We start from the raw sequence: 23,027 nt of genomic DNA, 5'->3' as shown, positions 1-23,027 counted from the left end.
TAGGGAGTGCTTTCTAACTGTGTGGGGGGTGGGCTTGCTGAATGAACACAGAGACCTGTGTTCCTAAATAGGAGGAACATAGGATCCCTGTGTTCATTACTGGAAGAACAGCAGTCTGTCGTGTTTACAACGACAGACCGCCGTTCTTTCTCCACGGGAAGCGATTGCGGGTGCCCGGCAGACATCGCGGCCACCGGACCCGCTCATTGGCTTCCCCTGTGACCAATCAGCGCATGCCCCTGGCGGCGAGCGCCCCCACTAGCGGTCCCGCCAAACGATTAACAGGCACGTTTTTTCTTGGCTGGTCGGCAATCGGTTAAAATAACAGAATACTATGAAAACTCCCAAAATTACCCTTTTTTTGGAAGCTAGACACTCCGAAGGTGAATAATTTTTTTGCTAAGGTTTTTTCGGAAATGAAGAAACATGCCAGTATGGAGGGGGTTAAACATACAGTTTTAGAATAGTTCACTAGATACATTATTGTACAGAGGGAGGAGGAGGTGAAGGGGGTTAACGTAGTGGTCACATACAGTGGCAGGGTGGATGGAAAGGAGTTAATATTCAAATGGGCAGGATAAGGGAGGTGAGGGGTTAATATACAGGTCATTAGGAACAATATTGATATACATGTGTGGAGGAGAGGAGGGGGGCAGGAAAGGGTTTAAAAAAAGATCTTTGTGTCACTGCTACAGAATGAATGGATCAGCAGCCGCTGACCCATTTATTCTGTGCCTATTCATAAGTACTGATCTCCCTCTGTGCCTATTCATAAGTACTGATCTCTCTCTGTGTCAATTCATAAGTACTGATCTCTCTCTGTGCCTATTCATAAGTACTGATCTCCCTCTGTGCCTATTCATAAGTACTGATCTCTCTCTGTGCCTATTCATAAGTACTGATCTCTCTCTGTGCCTATTCATAAGTACTGATCTCTCTCTGTGCCTGTTCATAAGTACTGATCTCCCTCTGTGCCTATTCATAAGTACTGATCACTCTCTGTGCCTATTCATAAGTACTGATCTCTCTCTGTGCCTATTCATAAGTACTGATCTCTCTCTGTGCCAATTCATAAGTACTGATCTCTCTCTGTGCCTATTCATAAGTACTGATCTCTCTCTGTGCCTATTCATAAGTACTGATCTCCCTCTGTGCCTATTCATAAGTACTGATCTCTCTCTGTGCCTATTCATAAGTACTGATCTCTCTCTGTGCCTATTCATAAGTACTGATCTCTCTCTGTGCCTGTTCATAAGTACTGATCTCTCTCTGTGCCTGTTCATAAGTACTGATCTCTCTCTGTGCCTATTCATAAGTACCGATCTCTCTCTGTGCCTGTTCATAAGTACTGATCTCTCTCTGTGCCTGTTCATAAGTACTGATCTCTCTCTGTGCCTGTTCATAAGTACTGATCTCCCTCTGTGCCTATTCATAAGTACTGATCTCTCTCTGTGCCTATTCATAAGTACTGATCTCTCTCTGTGCCTGTTCATAAGTACTGATCTCTCTCTGTGCCTGTTCATAAGTACTGATCTCTCTCTGTGCCTGTTCATAAGTACTGATCTCTCTCTGTGCCTGTTCATAAGTACTGATCTCCCTCTGTGCCTATTCATAAGTACTGATCTCTCTCTGTGCCTATTCATAAGTACTGATCTCTCTCTGTGCCTGTTCATAAGTACTGATCTCTCTCTGTGCCTGTTCATAAGTACTGATCTCTCTCTGTGCCTGTTCATAAGTACTGATCTCTCTCTGTGCCTGTTCATAAGTACTGATCTCTCTCTGTGCCTGTTCATAAGTACTGATCTCTCTCTGTGCCTGTTCATAAGTACTGATCTCTCTCTGTGCCTGTTCATAAGTACTGATCTCCCTCTGTGCCTATTCATAAGTACTGATCTCTCTCTGTGCCTATTCATAAGTACTGATCTCTCTCTGTGCCTGTTCATAAGTACTGATCTCTCTCTGTGCCTGTTCATAAGTACTGATCTCTCTCTGTGCCTGTTCATAAGTACTGATCTCTCTCTGTGCCTGTTCATAAGTACTGATCTCTCTCTGTGCCTGTTCATAAGTACTGATCTCTCTCTGTGCCTATTCATAAGTACCGATCTCTCTCTGTGCCTGTTCATAAGTACTGATCTCTCTCTGTGCCTGTTCATAAGTACTGATCTCTCTCTGTGCCTGTTCATAAGTACTGATCTCCCTCTGTGCCTATTCATAAGTACTGATCTCTCTCTGTGCCTGTTCATAAGTACTGATCTCCCTCTGTGCCTATTCATAAGTACTGATCTCTCTCTGTGCCTATTCATAAGTACTGATCTCTCTCTGTGCCTGTTCATAAGTACTGATCTCTCTCTGTGCCTGTTCATAAGTACTGATCTCTCTCTGTGCCTGTTCATAAGTACTGATCTCTCTCTGTGCCTGTTCATAAGTACTGATCTCTCTCTGTGCCTGTTCATAAGTACTGATCTCTCTCTGTGCCTGTTCATAAGTACTGATCTCTCTCTGTGCCTGTTCATAAGTACTGATCTCCCTCTGTGCCTATTCATAAGTACTGATCTCTCTCTGTGCCTATTCATAAGTACTGATCTCTCTCTGTGCCTGTTCATAAGTACTGATCTCCCTCTGTGCCTATTCATAAGTACTGATCACTCTCTGTGCCTATTCATAAGTACTGATCTCTCTCTGTGCCTATTCATAAGTACTGATCTCTCTCTGTGCCAATTCATAAGTACTGATCTCTCTCTGTGCCTATTCATAAGTACTGATCTCTCTCTGTGCCTATTCATAAGTACTGATCTCCCTCTGTGCCTATTCATAAGTACTGATCTCTCTCTGTGCCTATTCATAAGTACTGATCTCTCTCTGTGCCTATTCATAAGTACTGATCTCTCTCTGTGCCTGTTCATAAGTACTGATCTCTCTCTGTGCCTGTTCATAAGTACTGATCTCTCTCTGTGCCTATTCATAAGTACCGATCTCTCTCTGTGCCTGTTCATAAGTACTGATCTCTCTCTGTGCCTGTTCATAAGTACTGATCTCTCTCTGTGCCTGTTCATAAGTACTGATCTCCCTCTGTGCCTATTCATAAGTACTGATCTCTCTCTGTGCCTATTCATAAGTACTGATCTCTCTCTGTGCCTATTCATAAGTACTGATCTCTCTCTGTGCCTGTTCATAAGTACTGATCTCTCTGTGTGCCTGTTCATAAGTACTGATCTCTCTCTGTGCCTGTTCATAAGTACTGATCTCCCTCTGTGCCTATTCATAAGTACTGATCTCTCTCTGTGCCTATTCATAAGTACTGATCTCTCTCTGTGCCTGTTCATAAGTACTGATCTCTCTCTGTGCCTGTTCATAAGTACTGATCTCTCTCTGTGCCTGTTCATAAGTACTGATCTCTCTCTGTGCCTGTTCATAAGTACTGATCTCTCTCTGTGCCTGTTCATAAGTACTGATCTCTCTCTGTGCCTGTTCATAAGTACTGATCTCTCTCTGTGCCTGTTCATAAGTACTGATCTCCCTCTGTGCCTATTCATAAGTACTGATCTCTCTCTGTGCCTATTCATAAGTACTGATCTCTCTCTGTGCCTGTTCATAAGTACTGATCTCTCTCTGTGCCTGTTCATAAGTACTGATCTCTCTCTGTGCCTGTTCATAAGTACTGATCTCTCTCTGTGCCTGTTCATAAGTACTGATCTCTCTCTGTGCCTGTTCATAAGTACTGATCTCTCTCTGTGCCTATTCATAAGTACCGATCTCTCTCTGTGCCTATTCATAAGTACTTATCTCTCTCTGTGCCTGTTCATAAGTACTGATCTCTCTCTGTGCCTGTTCATAAGTACTGATCTCTCTCTGTGCCTATTCATAAGTACCGATCTCTCTCTGTGCCTATTCATAAGTACTGATCTCTCTCCGTGCCTGTTCATAAGTACTGATCTCTATCTGTGCCTATTCATAAGTACTGATCTCTCTCTGTGCCTATTCATAAGTACTGATCTCTCTCCGTGCCTGTTCATAAGTACTGATCTCTCTCCGTGCCTGTTCATACTGTAAGTACTGATCTCTCTCTGTGCCTATTCATAAGTACTGATCTCTCTCTGTACCTATTCATAAGTACTGATCTCTCTCCGTGCCTGTTCATAAGTACTGATCTCTCTCTGTGCCTATTCATAAGTACTGATCTCTTTCCGTGCCTGTTGTAAGGGAAAGTAGGGGGGGGGGGGGGATCAGCACTGTAATAAGTACCATGTGATCACAGCAATCCCATGGAACCCAGCCTCTTAGATCATGCTTGGTACAGGGTCTCTGTATATCCAGCTGTCTTATAAGAGTGCAAACACAGCGATTGCCTGGGGGAGCCGCTGCCAAATGCCTATTCATCCAATGCCATTCATAAATGGCACTGGATAAATAAAGGGCTATAGATCCACAGTTGCAAAACATACCACAATAAGTGGTTAAACATAATTTGTGAGCTGACTCTTAGGAGTCAAGGCAGCAACATTCTTTTGCTGGTAAAGATGTAAAATGTGAAGAGGGACTGAGGCTAGGTTCACATTTGTGCGGGTGGGCATTCGTGCCCGTGCAAACCACAGCCAATGCGGCCATTACGGGGTGAACTGAGACTTTTCTAAGAATGATAGGAAAAGGGGAAGACAGTTTATATGCCCCCTTTTCCTCACGGGAGAGTGGCGGGAAAAAGGAGTTCAAGTGTAGGCAGTTTCTATTCCCTCCTTTTTTCCTCAGGGAAAAAGGGTGGGGAAAAAAGGAATTTCAAGTCCCCCTGAGGCATGTCAGCTGTAGAGTAGAAGGTCACATGGATTTGCAGGTGACAGGGCGCACCTGCAGGGACACGTGACGGCAGGGGAAGCTTCTAGAACAGTCTGGGGGGCCTATATAAAGGGGGTTCCGTCGTTCCGCTCATTCGCCTCAGAAGGCACAGCTGTGGTGTTCCCCATCCCTCCCTTCCCTTATGTTGCGGTTGTTGTTATGTGGTGGGTCACCATTCTTGTACACAAAGGGGGACGGTTTTATCATTTTATAAATAAGTTTGTTATGGCAAGTCTTTTAGGTTGGGACTTATGAATTTTCTCTGAAGTATTTATTTATACAGCCTGAGCCATAGTGGCTAGGTTGTTAAAGTGTTTTGATGTTTTGTAATAAAAATTTTGAAACCAATAATAAACGGCCGTGGCCAATTATTTTCCAAAGAAATGTGTCTGCATTATTTATTGAAGTGGTTATATAAGGGTTAATGACAAAATTCCTGCCTACTGTCCCATTACCTTTGTCTGAAAAGTTTTCTGCATTTCATGGCAAGCCTTTCTGTACTTTGACAGGTCAGAGAGGAAATTGAAAAGTTTGGAATAAAAGTATATCAGTTCCCAGAATGTGACTCAGATGAAGATGATGAATTTAAACAGCAGGACAAGGAATTGAAGGTAACACAAGACCTGACGACTGAGTGTGCCATCTTTTTTGCATGCTGCACTGCTAGGCCCATGTACAGTAGGATGCTAATACTAATGGTTTTAATATGTAGAGAGCGAGTTTGGTCTTTGCAAGGTCCACCTATTAGATCAGTGTCCTTCAACATTTAAACATTGCTGTGGTCTAAAAGGGCAAAAATTAATCTGTAAGAAAGAAGTTTGAGTAATTACTTACTTTACCTCCATCTTCAGCATTGCAAGATGTGACATCATTGTGTTTCTAGCAATTTTCCTGGGGAACGATGAGTGCCCCAAATCTTATGAGAAGACACTGTAGCAGAGTGGGAAAGCATCTCTTTCTGAGGTATAGGATCGTCATTATTTCTCTGATTTCTCTGAAGGACCTCAATATTACTCTTGCCTAGGCGCTGTAGGCAAAAATGCATGTGGCTAAAGTTAGTGTATGTTCTAAATTTTTCCTTCAAGAAACAATTTTGCTCTTATAGTTTTTAGAACCGAACCTTTCTTTTTTTGCTGCAAAGTCCTCTTTAGTGTGAAATAAGTGGTAATGGCTGCACGGTAAAGGCTGGAGTGTTTTACTTGTGTCTCTCATCCTAAATAATACAATTCCTATGTTTTGTACCTAAGGAAAGTGCTCCGTTTGCTGTAATTGGAAGCAATACAGTGGTAGAGGCCAAAGGTCAGAGGGTACGAGGTCGTCTCTATCCATGGGGCATTGTGGAAGGTAAGTTATAAGTTGTGAAGTTTACCTAACTCAAGTCATTCAAGTAGGTCAACTGGAACATCCAAGAAACAGAACAGTTATGTATTTTGTAGGTAAACTTATCAGTACAATGTATTAGGCTGCATTCACACTTGAGCGTAGCATTTTACCGCGATTTTACCGCAATTTTCAGGCGTTTTTGGAGGCAGGCATTGACATCTATCAAAAACACTGGTAATCAGCCCAAAAAGAAGTTCCTGTACTTTTTTCACTTACAGGCTTTTTGCAAAACGCTCAGATGTGAACAGGGGCCATTTAAATGAATGGGGTTTTACTTGTTGGGCGTTTTGGAATGTTTTTATTGAGCGTTTTTGGAGCTGAAAAACACTCAAAAACGCCCAGGTGTGAATGGAGCCTTAGTGTTTTATTTTTTTTGTTATGTGCAGGTCTGAAAAATTCAACACATTGTTGTCATTTATTTAGTTTGGTAAATATAACATACTTTATTTGCATATGTCATATTTACATTTTCAGCCATCAGGTGGTGCTCTAGGCTACTTATTTTCTGGGCAAATTTTCACTGAATTGCCTGTTTACAGTGCTCAGTAGCTTGAACTTAAGGGCTCTTTTACACACGGAGTCCGCCAGGTGGACTCCTTTTTTCTCAGCGGGGGATCGATCCGCCGATCCCCCACTGAGAAGGCAAATGACAGCCGTGTCTCCGCGCTGTGTGGAGACACAGCTGTCAGGTCCCCATTCATCTCTATGGGGGAATCGGATGGGAACTAACCATCTGTCCGTTCTCATCCGATCCGCCGGACGGATGGAAAATAGGGTTTCCATCCGTCCAGATTTGACGGATCGGATGTCAGAGGACATGTCTCCGCTGACATCCGATGCCCCATAGGGATGCATGGGGCGTTCGTTCAGATCCGCAAAAAAAACTGACAGGCGGATCTGAACAGAATCCATGTGTGAAAGGGGCCTAAGTTTTATGCACACAGACGGTTAAACTACTCAGAGTAGAAATTAGAGGAGACTATGCCCATCTCCCCCCCGGCTGCTTTATTCATACTGGGCCATATGGAGATTCAGTCCCTCAATCCTAAAGACTTTGGTGATCAGGACAATTGGAGAGGGTGAATCAGGGACACAGACAGCAATAAAAACCTGACAGTTGTTCTAACCCCTTACTTCTCTTATAAAAAGAATAAAAAATATTTGCCTTTAGTTATACGTTAAGGAATGTCCATGCGTATTGTATATACTACTATAGCCTTAGAGTTTGTTAGCTGCAGTAGTTGTAAAATCCCAGTGGCTTTTACAGCACCCAAAAAAAAAAGATGTCAGCCGAAGGTACTGGTGTGTGTCTGTCATATGTTCCTGCAACTAGTGTAATCATCTTAATCATCCATTCCAACCGACAAACCTTTCTCCAGGGAGGCTGATCCAGGGAGTGCCAGCTTTGTTTCAGCAATGACAGTTGTGATTGGCTGGTAAAGGCTATTCCAAATTCTTTCTGAGTTCTGAACACTCGTTAAAATATATATGATGTAAAGGAAAAACATATAATACATCAGTTTAAAAGAACTATAACCTCTAAGAAAAACAAAATATAGCTTGCCCAAATGCTCAAAAAGTTTCCCCTTTGTGGTGGGAAAAGGTAACACGTTTAATTTATTTGTATGCTTTGCACACTCTGGCCACAAGGGGCAGATTTTGTTTTTTGCCTATATATTACCAATTGCAGAGTTGACCTGCCATTAGATTGACCATATACCTCATTATTCATTAGAGGATTTCCTCTTCCAAACATACATTTGGCCTTTTCAGCTCAATATGCTTAAAAAATGTATATTCTGCATTCTTTAAATCTTTATAATACGCTGACACAGATTTAGGTGGCGGAGGGTTTGTCAGAAGAGGCGGCTGCCTTGGGCATTTGAGCAGGGGGGCTGCCTTGGGTGCTAAAGGACCTTCCCCTATCACAGATGGGAAGAGCAACCTCCTCTTTGGGGACACCATTTTTAAAACCAAAAACAAACCAAAATGGCTATCTGAAATTGTCTTATAACTATCTTTGGATAAATTGAGCCATAATAAATGCATGTCTGTATAAACAATCTGGATTAAGGGTTCCCGCACACTGATCTGAAGATGGCTCTACTATAGCTAATGCATCTGTACACATAGAAGCATTTATCTCTGTAATTTAGCATCCTTTTAGCATCAAACACACTGCAAAACTTGCCCAGTTCCTTGATTTTGTAGCCTGTATGTCAAAATAAGTGTTGGATTGTAGTCCTTTTTGCTTCTATTCACACATTCCCTGTCTGTCTACAGTGGAGAACCAGACACACTGTGACTTTGTGAAGCTGCGAAACATGCTGATTCGGACACACATGCACGATCTTAAAGATGTAACATGTGACGTGCATTATGAAAACTACCGAGCACAGTGCATACAGCAGATGACAAGGTATGTCATATATTTGTTACATATGCTGTGTGAAGGGAGCTGGGAGGGGGGGGGGTGTCTGTGGATTTTTACGTGTGCTGTGTAGTGGGACTGGGGAGGGGGGGGGTATTACATGTGCTGTGTGGTAGGATCATGGGTTTGTTACATGTACTGTGTGGTAGGATCATGGGTTTGTTACATGTACTGTGTGGTGGGGTTGAGGAGGGGGGTTGTTACATGTGCTCTGTGGTGGGAGCAAGGTTAGGATAATGGATTTCTTACATGTTCTGTATGGTGTATTGGGGGGGAGGGGTATTGTTACATATTCTGTGGGGTTAGAGGGTGGTTGACACATGTGCTATGTGGTTGGAAACGGCTGTTGTCACATATGCTGTGTTGCTGAAGGGGAATTGTTGTCACTTGTGCTGTATGGTTGGAGGGGGGTTGTTGTCACATTTACTTTTTGGTTGTAGAGGGGTGTTGTCACGTGTGCTCTGTGGTTGGAGAGTGCATTGTCACATATGATGTGTGGTTGGAGAGGGGTGTTGTCACATATGATGTGTGGTTGGGAGGGGTGTTGGCACATGTGATATGTGGTTAGAAGGGGGTGTTGTCACATGTGCTTTGTTGCTTTAGGGGGCTTTTTGTTACATGTGTTGTGTGGTTGGAGGGGGTTTGTTGTCACGTGTGTGGTGTGGTAACAGAGGGTGTTGTCCTATGTGCTGTGTGGTTGGATGGGGGTGTTAACACGTGCTGTGTGGTTGGAGGAGGTTGTTGTAACAATTTCTGTGTTGCTTTAGGGGGCTTGTTGTTACATGTGTTGTGTGGTTGGAGGGGGGTTGTTGTCAAGTGTGCTGTGTGGTTCCAGAGGGTGTTGTTCCATATGATGTTTGCTTGGAGGGGGTTGTTGTCACATTTGCTGTGTTGATATAGGGGGTTGTTGTCACATGTGCTGTGTGGTTGGAGAGGGGTTGTTGTCACATGGGTTGTGAGGTTGGAAGAGAGTGTTTGTGAGGTTGGAAGGGGGTTGTCACATGTGCTGTGTGATTGGAGGGGGGTTGTTGTCACATTTGCTGTGTTGCTATAAGGGGGTCGTTGTCACATGGGTTGTGAGGCTGAAGGGGAGTTGTTGTCCCATGTGTTGTGAGCTTGGAGGGGGGTTGTTGTCAGGTGTGTTGTGAGGTTGGAGGGGGGGTTGTTGTCACATGGGTTGTGCGATTTGATGGGGGGGTTGACACATGTGCTGTGTGACTGGAGGGGGGTTGTTGTCATAATTGCTGTGTTGCTATAGAGGGGTTGTTGTCACATGGGTTGTGAGGTGGGAAAGGGGTTGTTGTCATGTGTGCTGTGTGGTTGCAGAGGGTGTTGTCCCATGTGCTGTGTGGTTGAATTGGATTGTTAACACATGTGCTGTGTGGTTGGAGGGGTTGTTGTCACATTTGCTGTGTTGCTATAGGGGGGTTGTTTTCACCTGTCCTATGTGGTTGGAGGGAGGTCGTGGCGTTGCCACATGTGCTGTGTTGCTATAGGGGAGTTGTTGTCACCTGTGCTGTGTTGCTATATAGGGGATTGTTGTCACATGTGCTGTGTGGTTGGAGGGGGTCATTGTCACATGTGCTGAGAGGTTGGACGGGGGTCGTTGTCACATGTGCTGAGAGGTTGGAGGGGGCTTGTTGTCACAATTGCTGTGTTGCTATAGGGGGTTGTTGTCACATGGGTTGTGCAGTTGGAGAGGGGTTGTTGTCACGTGTTGTGAGGTTGGAGGGGGTTTGTTTTCACTTGTGCTGTGTTGCTATAGGGGGGTTGCTGACACATGTTCTGTGTGGTTGAAGGGGGGGGGGGTTGTCACATGTGCTCTGTTGTTATAGGGGGTTATTGTCACATGTGCTATATTCTTATTGGGGGGGGGGGGTTGTCACATGTTCTGTGTGGTTGAAGGGTGGTTATTGTCACATGTTCTGTGTGGCTGGAGGGGGTTGTTATCACATGTGCTGTGTGGTTGGAGGGAGGTTGGTGTCACATGTGCTGTGTGGTTGCAGAGGGTGTTGTCCCATGTGCTGTGTGGTTGGATGGGGGTGTTAACATGTGCTGTGTGGTTGGAGAGGGTTGCTGTAACATTTGCTGTGTTGCTTTAGGAGGCTTGTTGTTACATGTGTTGTGTGGTTGGAGGGGGTTTGTTGTCACCTGTGCTTTGTGGTTGCAGAGGGTGTTGTCCCATATGATGTGTGGTTGGAGGGAGTTGTGGTTACATGTGCTGAGATGTTGGAGGGGGGTTGTTGTCACCTGTGCTGTGTGGTTGCAGAGGGTGTTGTCCCATATGATGTGTGGGCTCAGATTGCCAACAGTAGTGGGCATGGATTGGCAGCAATGGTGGGCACTGATGGGCTGCAGTGGTGGGCACTAATTGGCAGCAGTGGTGGACACAGATTAGCAGAAGCCAATTATCCGCTCTTTCCACCTCCTCCTCTCCTCTACACGCTGACAGTGTAAGAAGGAGTGGTGAAGACAGCAGGTAACCGGCTGCTGTTTATATCGTGATCAGCTATAATTGGACAGAGCTGATCACATGGTAAAAAGCCTCTGATTGGCTCTTTACATAATTCTGTGTTTGGTAGTGTCCGGAGGACACTGCGAACACAGAGTGCGCTACCCATGCCCAGCGGCGGGTGCGATAACAGGACGCTGTCATATGATGGCCTTCCAGAACTAGACAACCGCGCTGTAGCCGTCATTCGCTGTGCGGTCGGCAAGTAATTAAGAAGTATGGCCAGCTCTGCACACCTGTGACCCAGATTCAGCCAACAGAGGACTAAAGCCTGCTGTCGGCTGATGTCACAGAGCCAGTCCAGGCTGTGCAGGGATCCCAACAATAACGTTAGAATCCACTCAAAAACCTGACCAGCAGCTGGCTCAGCCTCTCAGCGTGCTGCTGGGAGACTGAGCCAGCTGCTCCCATCCGCTGTAGAGCCCGGCACTCCAATGAATTCCGGAGGGGCAGAACAGAGAGCCACGGACTGAAGGTCACCACTCTCTGCTCACTGAAGACCAAGAACTGAGTGATCAGCGGTCTTTGAACTCTCAGTTCTCGATGTAGAGCTGTCTGGGGACAGCTGCAGCATCAGATTGGTGCTGCAGCCTTCTAGGTGAGTATGGATGTTTGTTTTTTCAGATCCCACACTTCTCTTTTAATCTGAACCCAGGGAAGTGGGACACATGAAGGATCTTCTAGAAGTAGAGTTTCCAATAAAGTTACAATCTTTCTTGACCAGACTACTGTAAACAAGACATACAAATAAAACCTTGGATTGCAAGCATCATTTTTTCCGGAAACATGCTTGAAATCCAAAGCACTCTTCTATCAAAGTGAATTTCCCCAAAGGAATAATGGAAACTCAGATGTTTTGTTCCACAACCATTTATTCATAAGTCCTTCAGTTTATAGTCCATATAAAAAGATTATAGCACTGTGATAGGTTGTGTAACCATGAAATGTCCATCCACAAATGGCAGCCTCCACAAGGAGATTAGAAGCAATATCCATCAGGAGCTACAGAGTATAAAACAGAAGAGAGGCGCCTCCAAGTGTAGCAATATGGTTACATTTAATGAAGGTTCAACATTTATCAGCTCACATGGTTGATGATTAAAACAGGCACATCTAAGAATGCAGGCATCAGGGGTAAAGCGGTCCACATAGACCGTTCTCCGCACCGCCATCAGTCTGCAATCGTGACCGGGAAGACTATCCTGCAGTAGAGTGATCTGAAAGAGAGGCTTGAATTGCTTGTGGAGCGCCCTCTCTTCTCTTTTATACTCTGTTGTGACATGACGCTACTTGTATATCAAGACATCGCTTGTTTATCAAATTAAAATTTAGAAACATTTTTTTACTTGTCTTGCAAAACGCTCTCAGACCAAGTTACCCATATTTCAAGGTTTTACTGTATAGTTATAATCTCAAGGAGGTAACCGTAGATATGATGTAAAAAAAAAAAAATACATGAAACCAGCTTTTAATTTGGTCATTTATATTTTTCAAAGGTCCAATATTGTTCACCTAAAGTACAAACAATTCAGTAGTTCTGAATAATTCAGTATTACATTTTGTCTTTTCAAGGCACGAAGAAACGCAGAGCACTGCAGAAAGGTTAGGGGATCAATCACATCATATTTTGGATTACTGATAATATATTTACATTATAATGCTTCTAAGTGTGGGGGAAAATGGTTCCTACTAACCGTACCTTATGAATCTAATATATTATCTGCAAATAACAATTAATCAAAGCTAAAGTGTAAATACTTTTACTCATTGTGTAGATGCTCTCCTTCCTATGACACTTTGAATATCCCTTTTCCGTTGCTTTTGTAATATAGAAGTAAATGTAAAACCAGTGTGACTGATGTTGTATAGCAGTGCCAGTGTATCACATGGTGTCCGTGGAAATGTTCCTCTATGGTCTTGGGATTTTTCTGAGTAGATTAAAAAATGTTCATTAACGGAGAGGAGAATGTTCACTTAGCAAAGTGAATGTTAATTTAATAATTAAAGCGAAGCAATGTTCAATTTGGGCCCCCTAGTCGTGTGCAGGTGAAATAATAGAACAGGATTTTGCCATGCCATGATTTTACAATTGACAATTGAATATAACTTCAATTATTTCTCAAAAAAGCTAAATCTAATGATTGGCTTCTCACGATCAGGCTTGTTGGAAAATTTTTGTTCGATCAGTGCCAGGGTGGATAAAAACCGATGATTTTTTTTTTTACAAAAATCTAAAAAAATCTGATTTTTTTTTACTTAACCACTTAAGCCCCAGAAGATTTTACCCCCTTCCTGACCAGGGGGTATTTTGCGATTCGCCACTGCGTGACTTTAACGGACGAATTTGACGTCCTTTTTTTCCCACAAACAGAGCTTTCTTTTGGTGGTATTTGATCACCTGTGCGATTTTTTGATCATGCGCTATAAACAAAAAAGGAGCGTCAATTTTGCTAAAATAACAATATTTTTCACATTTTTTATATGAAATTCCCCAAAAAAAATGTAAAAATCAAAATTTTTTTAACATTTTCAGGCAATTTGTTTTATGCTACATATGTTTGGTTTGCGCAAAAGTTATTGCGTTTACTAACAAAGGGAAAGATTTTTGTCATTTTTGTTGTTTTTTTTTTAACGCGTAATGGCGGCGATCTGTGATTTTTTTTTGCGGTACTGCGACATTGCGGCGGACAGATCGGACGCTTGACTGACATTTTTTACACTTTTGGGGTTACCAGTGACATTTCTACAGTAATCATTGCTATACATATGCACTGTTACTGTAAAATGACACTGGTAGTGAAGGGGTTAACTTTTTTTGAGAGGGAGGGGTGGTGTGTGTCCCTAGGGGTGTGATTCTAACTGTGATTGGCTGTGGCTTGAGCTGTAGGAACAGTGATCAACAGTCCTACATAGTAGAACCGTATGATCACTATTCATACACAGGGGAGAATGACAGGCGGCTTGTTTACATCAGCCGCTTGCCTTTCTCCCTCTCCACCCGACGATCGCGAGTGACCGGCGGACATCGGACAGTCTGTGACCGCGCGGGAGCGCGCCTCTGGCGGCGCGCGCTCACTCCCCAGAGCCTCATAGGCTAGTTACGTACCGGTACGTCACTTTGCCTGTGAGGGGCTGACCGCCGCAGTATATGTACTTGCGGTGGTCGGCAAGTGGTTAAAGGGAATTTTTCTGATTTTTATCAAGTTTCTTTTATTAAAATGCTTTGGAGTAAAAATCTATAGATAAAGATAGTTTTCTATTCAAGATACATTAATAATTTAGTTTATTCAGCATGAAATGGAGTTATGTAGCATCAGGCTGTATATTCTGCAGTATTTACATTTTTGATAAAATCATTCAATGAATCCAAGCTCTGCAAGCTGAGATAACATGCACTGCATTGATGCATTCACACAATTTCACACTACCAGCAAGAATGAGTCCTTACATTCCTGTCATTTCAGATCCATCATGGCAGTGACTGTTAGCGGGCATCCACTCACCTGCTGCTGCCATGTCCCTCACCTTGTTGTCTTACTGCCGCATCACCAGCCGTCCCAATAAAGTGAATAGGACTGCCGGGGAGTCAACAGCGGGTCAGAGGAGGGGCCGCTTTGACAGTTACTCTTTAAAAATTATGATTTAAATCGAGTAGATTTAAATAAAGCCTTTTTACTAGTGATTTAAATTGTGATTTAAATCAACTTGATTTTAAATCAAATCCACCCTGATCAGCTCTGTGGCCAATCAGTTAGTGTACTCTGACAGAGGGGGGGGGTCCTCTCCACCTTGCTTGTGTGGATGGGGGAATTAATTTAGTTTTCTTCCATCAGCCCGCTGTCTGATAGAAAAAAGTGATCTATGGCCAGTTTTATTTGCAAGTGTCTATGATCTACAGGGAGCCTCATAGTCACTGCTGTGCTTTCCTTAATGGTCTGGCCCTTCTCTGCATGCACAGAAAAATCTTATTGTTTCCTGTGGATAGTTCATCTGTTATGCATCTCTCCATAAGCACAAATGATGTTTGTTGGTGCATGCACAGATCAGCTGGGAGAGTTTGCAGTGGCAGCTATGCAGCTCCCCATAGCGTGGACCTGACAGGGCATAGACAGGTTAAATAAGACTTTGGGAGGGGGCAACTTAAAGGATAACTATATGAAACTATAATTTCCTTTAATGAACATTGACACCACAACAAGATCTAAAGCACTGCATGCAACGAGTCACACAGAAAAATACATCTTACTAAGCTCCTCCATTGTAAACCAATATAAATCACCTTATACAATTGTGTTTTGTTTTTCTTACAGTAAGCTTACTCAGGATAACAGGATAGAGAGTCCAATTCCTATCCTTCCTCTGCCAACACCTGATGCTGAAACAGAGAAACTCATAAAAATGAAGGATGAAGAGGTCAGCATAATTTCTATTTCCTCCTATGACTTATGGCAATCTTGGTGGTATTTTTTATTTTACTGTGAGGTTTGCTGTTACCTGTTATATTTAAGACTTCCAACAAGTTTTTAAGGCTGCCACTATCATCTTCCTAGACATGGTGCTTGGGGAAGAGCACATCATAACGTGGCATCCCAGACCCAGAACTAACACTACTTTTATGAGTCATGCATTGGTGGTCTCCAGTTCTGGAAGGTAGAATCCGCTGTCATCCATATTAAGAGCTGTTGGGACACGTTCCATTTGTTTTAATTGCAAATTAGGGAACATTAAAAAATGTTACAGTTCTGTACAATGGCCACTAGATGGAGCTAAGTATCATAGGAGTTTCTTATACATACATACCTCCATCTAGTGGCCAAATGCAGCATTTCCCCTTTAAAATTAATTATTTGCAATAAAAAAAAAAGCACAGCATATACTGTATTCTGATTATTATACAGGATTTATATAGCGCCAACAGTTTACGCAGTGCTTTACAATAAAAAGGGGGACAGCACAATTTACAATACAGTTTAATAAAAAAAGGAGGACTCTGCTCTTGGAGTTTACAATCTAAAGGGATTATAGCTAGATATAGATATAGCCTATTTACACAGAAGGAATTTACATAAACTTTAACTGGGTGAATGGTTATGCATATTCTTATAACTTAACCCTTTAGCATTGATAATACTATTATATGGCTTAATTGTGGGTATACAGTACTGCTGTTTTCAAACAATACATCCTCCTGCACTTTTTTTTATAGCACAACTTTGTGATTTACAAATGTGCTTTTTACTTCTGGACTTTAAAGGAAGTAAAGCCCCAGACATTTTAATTACTGTGGAAAAATGAGTTGTAAGGCAGATGAGGAAACCTGTCACTTGACTTTGACAGTTCTTGTGATGAGCCTTCTGAACTGTCCTCTGCAGTATTTTGCATTGAATAATCTAAAGGAGACTGTAGGTTTTGCATTTTATGAAAAGAATGTGCAGTATCCAATCATTTGTTTAACTAGGCTCCTTAGTTTTAGAAGTAAGTTTCTAAAGTGGAATGGTATGCCTGATAGGATTAGTCCAGTTTAAAATAGCAGTATACATAAAATATAGAGCTACATAAAGTAATAGGCAAAAAAATAATTCCTAATATGTTCTCAAAATCTCAGCCAGCCAGTATGCATAAGAGAAAAGTGTAAGTCCTTGGAAAAGTGTGTCATCCAAACTCAATAATGTAGGGAGAGGATCTATTGGTTATATAGGTTAAATGAAAAGCCACCAGTGCACTTCTTATATATAAGGTCAACACAAAGTTCTATTCAACAGCTACTGTTGTCACCGCACCCGGGATCGTTCCCACAGTCAGAACCTGGTGTCCTTACCTCCACTGCTATTTAGTCGGGAGTCACTGCTGACTGGGTGATCCTTGGAGGAACTGTCACCTGGTTTGTGAGCGTTCCATGTGGCCTTTTTTGAACCCTGTGCGTGATCTAAGTGGATCCGCCAGCTATCCTGTTCATCCTGAATAGCAGTGGATGCTAGAGGGTTAAGGACACCAGGTTCTGACTGTGGGAACAATCCCGGGTGCGGTGACAACAGTATCTGTTGAATAGAACTCAAGGTGTTTATACACCAGACATCTGGTGAGTGCATAGGCACGGTGGAGGGGAGCACTATTTGTGTTGACTTTATATATATAAGAAGTGCACTGGTGGCTTTTCATTTAACCTATATAACCAGAAGATCCCCCCCTACATTCATTATTGCGTTTGGATGACACGCTTTTCCAAGGACTTACAATTTTCTCTGATTGGATTCTTGGCAGATGAACTAGCCTCATCATAGTTTGATTTGTGATTATTGTTCTCGTTATATTTATATTTCGTCACAGCACAGATTTGGACACTCATTATTATTTTAGTTTTTTTTTTTAGCGCTGCACTTTTTGTATACATGTCTTTCTGAGGGTTATATATTCACCTTTGTGTGCTAGCTGCTGTTGCTACATTTGGTTTCATCAGTGCTCACTTTCTTTATGTGTGAGTATGCATAAGAGGCAGACCTCAAGTAGCATAGTTTGGAAAGGTAAATGTATTGTAAATAAATTCAGTTTATAGTGGGTAAAAGTTGCAAGTTACATTTAAAGTACAGTTTTGTAGTTATATGTAATGATATTACAGCAGTTAATTTTTTTTGGAAATCAATTAGTCAGTGAATCATTAATATTGAACTATTTACCCAAGATTTTGTTTTATAGTATGTTTACCAGTTAATAATAATGAGTAATATTGATGTTGACTGGTTTGCTATAATATTTATTTTGAATCATTTTCCTTTACTACGGGCAGCTGCAGTGATCAGTTTTCAGTTTATCAAGTGTCTCTGAGTTTTTGCAAATGTTAGTAGACATAGTTCTGCAGAGCTTAAATAGAAGATTGTTTTATTTATCTTTTTTTTTTTTCCACCCAAGATTCACACAACTTTCACCCAAGATTTACACATGTTCCATTAGAAAATAAATTTATCTTGGGTAAAAACTGTGTGAATCTTAGGTTAACAAATTGATTAATAGACCCTTTACTTTTCTTCTTCAGGCTTTGTTTGGCTGAAACCATGCCTGAAGAAGGAAACTAAGTGTATGCTTACATCCCAAAATATATTCAGTCATGAAAGGAATCATTCACATTTGTAGTTTCTAAGATAACTTTCATCAGAGAAAATATGACAGGTGCCTGCATATTGGACTGATATAAATAGATGCAATTGAATGATTGCTGTGTAGATTTAGTTTAGGAAAGAAATGCAGTATTAATGAATTTCGCCAAAGAGTGGTTAGAAGTTTTATTTCAGGGGTAGGCAACCTTAAAGAGGTGGAGATCTACCTGAACAACATGGGAGAAGCCAAAGATCACCGGGCACAGTGCCACCTCCCCACACCTGTTTTAAACCTCTAATTGCAGTACTACCATGTCACAATCGTGTGCTTTTAGTTCAATCTTATTTTGTTGAAAGAGAAGGGTTTTACAGAATTAGGGGAGAAGCATGGGGGTATGAAACATACAGTGAAATAAATTGTGCAGGTATGACATTCGGTAAACTGTGAATAAGTGCATACAACAGTCAATATCAATAAGTGCAAATAAGGAACCTAAACTGCCAGGTCCATCAGATCCTGGCAGCAGCACAAGGTCAAGAAAACAGCAACTTGGGATGTCAGGTGGTAACATAAATAGTAGAAAATTCAAGGAAAGGCCAACCCCAGTATAAACACTCTCATGGCTGGCGTCACTTGAGGAGATTATGGGAAGTGTGGTAGGCATTGATGCAACTGCATGCTTCTGTGGGGTCCAAGGGGTTAAAGCAGATGGTGAGAATGCAACACAATGCTGCATGCTTGTTTTTTGTATTGCACAAGGTTGCAGGGCATTTGCAGAGTGGTCTCATTCACTAAAATGGGTCATGCTTGATAGGCACTACACCCACAAACCATGGCTTGCTGCGGCTGCAAAACTCCTAGCCACTGCAGTTAAAGGGGGTGCAGTTGGGGCAGAGCTGGTCAAAAATGTCCTAACTATGGGGTTTTACCACCCTCCAAACTACAAATGTAAATGAACCCTTACTGTTCTGAGCCCCGTATAAGGCTTTCACACTGATATGCTGCAGTTTACCTGCACCGCGGGTGCAGCGCAGTGCATCTGCGACTTTCCTAGGTTATCTGTGCTTTGCCATAGACTTCTATTATATCCTGCAGGTGTGGTGCGCTTTCTGAAAGCACACCAAAACTCCTGCATTCAGAAAGTGCACCAAACCTGCAGGATATAATAGAAGTCTAAGGCTAAAAGCAGCAAATCCGCAGGGAAGTTGCAGGTACACTGCACTGCACCCGCAGTGTGGGTAAACCGCAACGCATCAGTGTGAAAGAAGCCCTATACTATTATGCCCAGTGTATTGCTTCACTGATCTAAAGGTCTTTTTCTTGCTGCTGGCACCACTCTGGAGACCCCCTAGCCAGGATAAGAGGTGGACTGCAGTTGGTATCACTCCGCATGGGACAGGAGCCAGCACTACAGAGGAGGCATCGGCTTATGCGGCTCTTGGTCTCTACTACAGTTCCAACTTTACAAGTAGTCCCTCTACATTGCATTCTGTTTGATGCTCTGGGATGGCGGGTCAGCAAGCCCCGACCGTGATCTACCAGTCACCTGGCCGCGATCTACTGGTATTTGATCCTGTGCTGAATTTGTACGTTTGCCCACTGACAAAGAAATTATCAGTCTATAATTTTAATGGTAGGTTTGTTTTAACAGTGAGAGACAGAATAACAATAAAAATATCCAGAAAATCGCTTTTCAAAAAAGTTATAAATTGATTTGCATTTTCATGAAATAAGTATTTGGTCCCCTATCAATCAGCAAGATTTCTGGCTCCTAGTTGTCTTCTATACAGGTAACAAGCTGAGATTAGGAGCACTCTCTCAAAGGGAATGCTCTTAATCTCGGCTTATTGCCGGTATAAAAGACACCTGTCCACAGAAGCAATCAATCAATCAGATTCCAATCCCTCCAACATGGCCAAGACCAAAGAGCTGCCCAAGAATCTTAGGGACAAAATTGTAGACCTCCCAATGCTGGAATGAGCTACAAGACCATGGCCAAGCAGCTTGGTGAGAGGGTGACAACAGCTGGTGCTATTATTCACAAATGAAAGAAACACAAAATAACTGTCAGTCTCCCTCGGTCTGGGGCTCCATGCAAGATCTCACCTCGTGGAGTTTCAATGATCATGAGAACAGTGAGGAATCATCCCTGAACTACATGGGAGAATCTTGTCAATGATCTCAAGGCAGCTGGGACCATAGTCACCAAGAAAACAACTGTTAACACTGTGAAGGACTGAAATCCTGCAGCACCCACAAGGTCCCCCTGCTCAAGAAAGCACGTGTACGGGCCTGTCTAAAGTTTACTAATGAACATCTGAATGATTCAGAGGAGAACTGGGTGAAAGTGTTGTGGTCAGATAGGACCAAAATCAAGCTCTTTGGCACCAACTCAACTCGCCGTGTTTGGAGGAGGAGGAGGAATGCTGCCTATGACCCCAAAGACACCATCCCCACAGTCAAACATGGAGGTGGAAACATTATGTTTTGGGGGTGTTTGTCTGCTAAGGGGACAGGACAACTTCATTGCATCAAAGGGATGATGGAAGGGGTCATGTATCGTCAAATCTTGGGTGAGAACCTCCTTCCAGGGCATTGGAAATGGGTCATGTATGGGTATTCCAGCATGACAATGACCCAAAACACATGGCCAAGGAAACAAAGGAGTGGCTCAAGAAGAAGCACATTAGGGTCCTAGAGTGGTCTAGTCAGTCTTCGGACCTTAATCCCATAGAAAATATTTGGAGAAAGCTGAAGGTTCGAGTTACTAAATGTCAGCCTCCAAACCTTAATGATTTGGATAGGATCTGCAAAGAGGAATGGGACAAAATCCCTCCTGAGATGTGTGCAAACCTGGTGGCCAACTACAAGAAACATCTGACCTCTGTGATTACCAACAAGACTTTAGCCAACAAGTATTAAGTCATGTTTAGCGAAGGGGTCAAATACTTATTTCACTATTTGAAATGCAAATCAATTTATAACTTTTTTGAAATTTGTTTTTTTCTGGATTGTTTTGTTGTTATTCTGTCTCTCACTGTTAAAATAAACCCACCAATAAAATCATAGACTGATCATTTCTTTGTCAGTGGGCAAACGTACAAAATCAGCAGGGGATCAAATACTTTTTTCCCCTCACTGTAGATCAGGATCTATGGGTTGCTGACTTTTTTTGCTGTTCACATTATCCAGCAGCCAAAGGCACTGTAAGAATCTAATAGTAAATGCAGCCTTGTATATGTTATAGTAGACTATATGTAGCACAGGTATATATGTTCGTTCATTCCTAATAGATTTAAGAAGCCAGCAAGTGTTAATATATTTAAAGTGTATTATTTTAACCCAGTCTTATTCTCTTCCAGCTGCGGAGAATGCAGGAAATGTTGCAGAAAATGCAGCAGCAGATACAGGAACAGTGAGCAATCCCAATGGCACTTAACTTTCACATTTCCTGACCCAAAACCCATCACTTCAAGGACCAGTTTGGAGATGGATGTGGTATCCATGAACTCATTGCAGTATCTTATTTATTGTTCTCAAACACCCGTCCGGTATGAACTCCTCCCTTGGTTGACTTCCCTCGTTTCTCAGAACTTCCCGACAAACAAGCCAAGCACTTCCCAAAAAAAATCCTGTTTACAGTCCAGGCGTGCCCACTATGCAGCAAGGAGATCCAGAAAATCTTCATTTCTACGTGTTGGAAAATGGCATGGCAGCCCATTGTGGGAAGGCACCCACTTGGACATACTGGAGGATATAATGTAAATGAGCGCTTCTATCGTCTGCATGGCTCTGACCTTAACACAAAAAACAGGGTGGCTTTTGGGAAGGGAGGGGCAGATCAATAATAATTTTTTTTTACCAACACCATATCCCTGATCTAAGAGAAGCTCGTGTTAATTTTTGTTTGTACAGTGTTGCAGTATCTTGGACTCAGGACTTGTTTTGTTTTTTTGCTGTATTGATGTTTACTCACAATACCTGTTACTCCACGAGTAACCCGCTAATCATTAGAAGCACCAGAGAGGAGGTAGTGCCTCCGAGAACAGTGCAAAGGGATGCACAGAGACATCATTGGTTTCCTAATTTTATGCCATACGTTAATATTCACTGGAAGCGATAACCAAACCAGTCCTAAATTTTGTTGTGAATTCCATCATGTCAGCCAAGTGTAGACACTCAATACAGAATTGGTACTGGTCTTATATATTACCACCCAGTACCTCTCCCAGTGTTTGCCTTATGTAACTATATGCAGCAAAGCGGAGGAACACATACAGCAATGCCTTCTTTCAAATAATGCGCTTTAGTGAACACTCAGCAAACTATGGGGCTGATGACGCTGACTGGCCATTAAGGGACCAAACATATCACCAACATGTCGCTAGCTAATTAGTTAGAATTAGTAGTGGAAGTGTCATTGTTTGTAACAGTAAAAACACCATTATCGACTGAAAACATGGCTCTAGTTGGAGTACCAGAGTTGCATAGTTATTGAAGTTGAAAAGAGACACCAGTCCATCCAGTTCAACCTATGACGAGTGCTTAAAAAGGGCTTCAAAAGAATGTTTAATTTCATTTTTCTGAATGGCCCATATAGAAGATGGTAGAGACAGTTAAATGATGCCCATTGAACGTGTACATCTGCTTTTATAAAAATACGATTCACAGTAATTTTTTCTTTAGTTTTGCATAAAGTGGTAAAGTGTTTGAGCCTCTGTCAAGCTTTTATTACTTTCCACTATTTCAAGATTTCCCGTCTTTTCTATTTGACAGATGTCA

The 23,027-nt window shown here is 42.4% G+C and overlaps 1 protein-coding gene across 5 annotated transcripts in view; it reads left to right on the top strand.

Annotated features, from left to right (window-relative positions):
- Positions 1–22,719, top strand: part of SEPTIN5 (septin 5) — a 136,029-nt gene extending 113,310 nt beyond the window's left edge. For 4 of the 5 annotated variants that reach the window (XM_082260337.1, XM_082260334.1, XM_082260338.1 and 1 more), the window contains 6 exons: positions 5,337–5,438; positions 6,075–6,171; positions 8,494–8,629; positions 12,726–12,755; positions 15,464–15,566; positions 21,608–22,719. In XM_082260337.1, coding sequence (XP_082116463.1) covers positions 5,337–5,438; positions 6,075–6,171; positions 8,494–8,629; positions 12,726–12,755; positions 15,464–15,566; positions 21,608–21,664 — 525 coding nt within the window. In that variant the 3' untranslated portion in view covers positions 21,665–22,719. The remainder of the gene's footprint in view (positions 1–5,336; positions 5,439–6,074; positions 6,172–8,493; positions 8,630–12,725; positions 12,756–15,463; positions 15,567–21,607) is intronic. The other variant, XM_082260336.1, reaches the window with a different exon arrangement.
- Positions 22,720–23,027: the final 308 nt, after the last annotated feature.

This window comes from Pelophylax lessonae, assembly GCF_965119305.1.
Source record: "Pelophylax lessonae genome assembly, chromosome: 1".
NCBI lineage: Eukaryota > Metazoa > Chordata > Amphibia > Anura > Ranidae > Pelophylax > Pelophylax lessonae.
The sequence above is the reverse complement of the archived record's forward strand: the minus strand, read 5'-3'. Positions and strand labels throughout refer to the sequence as shown.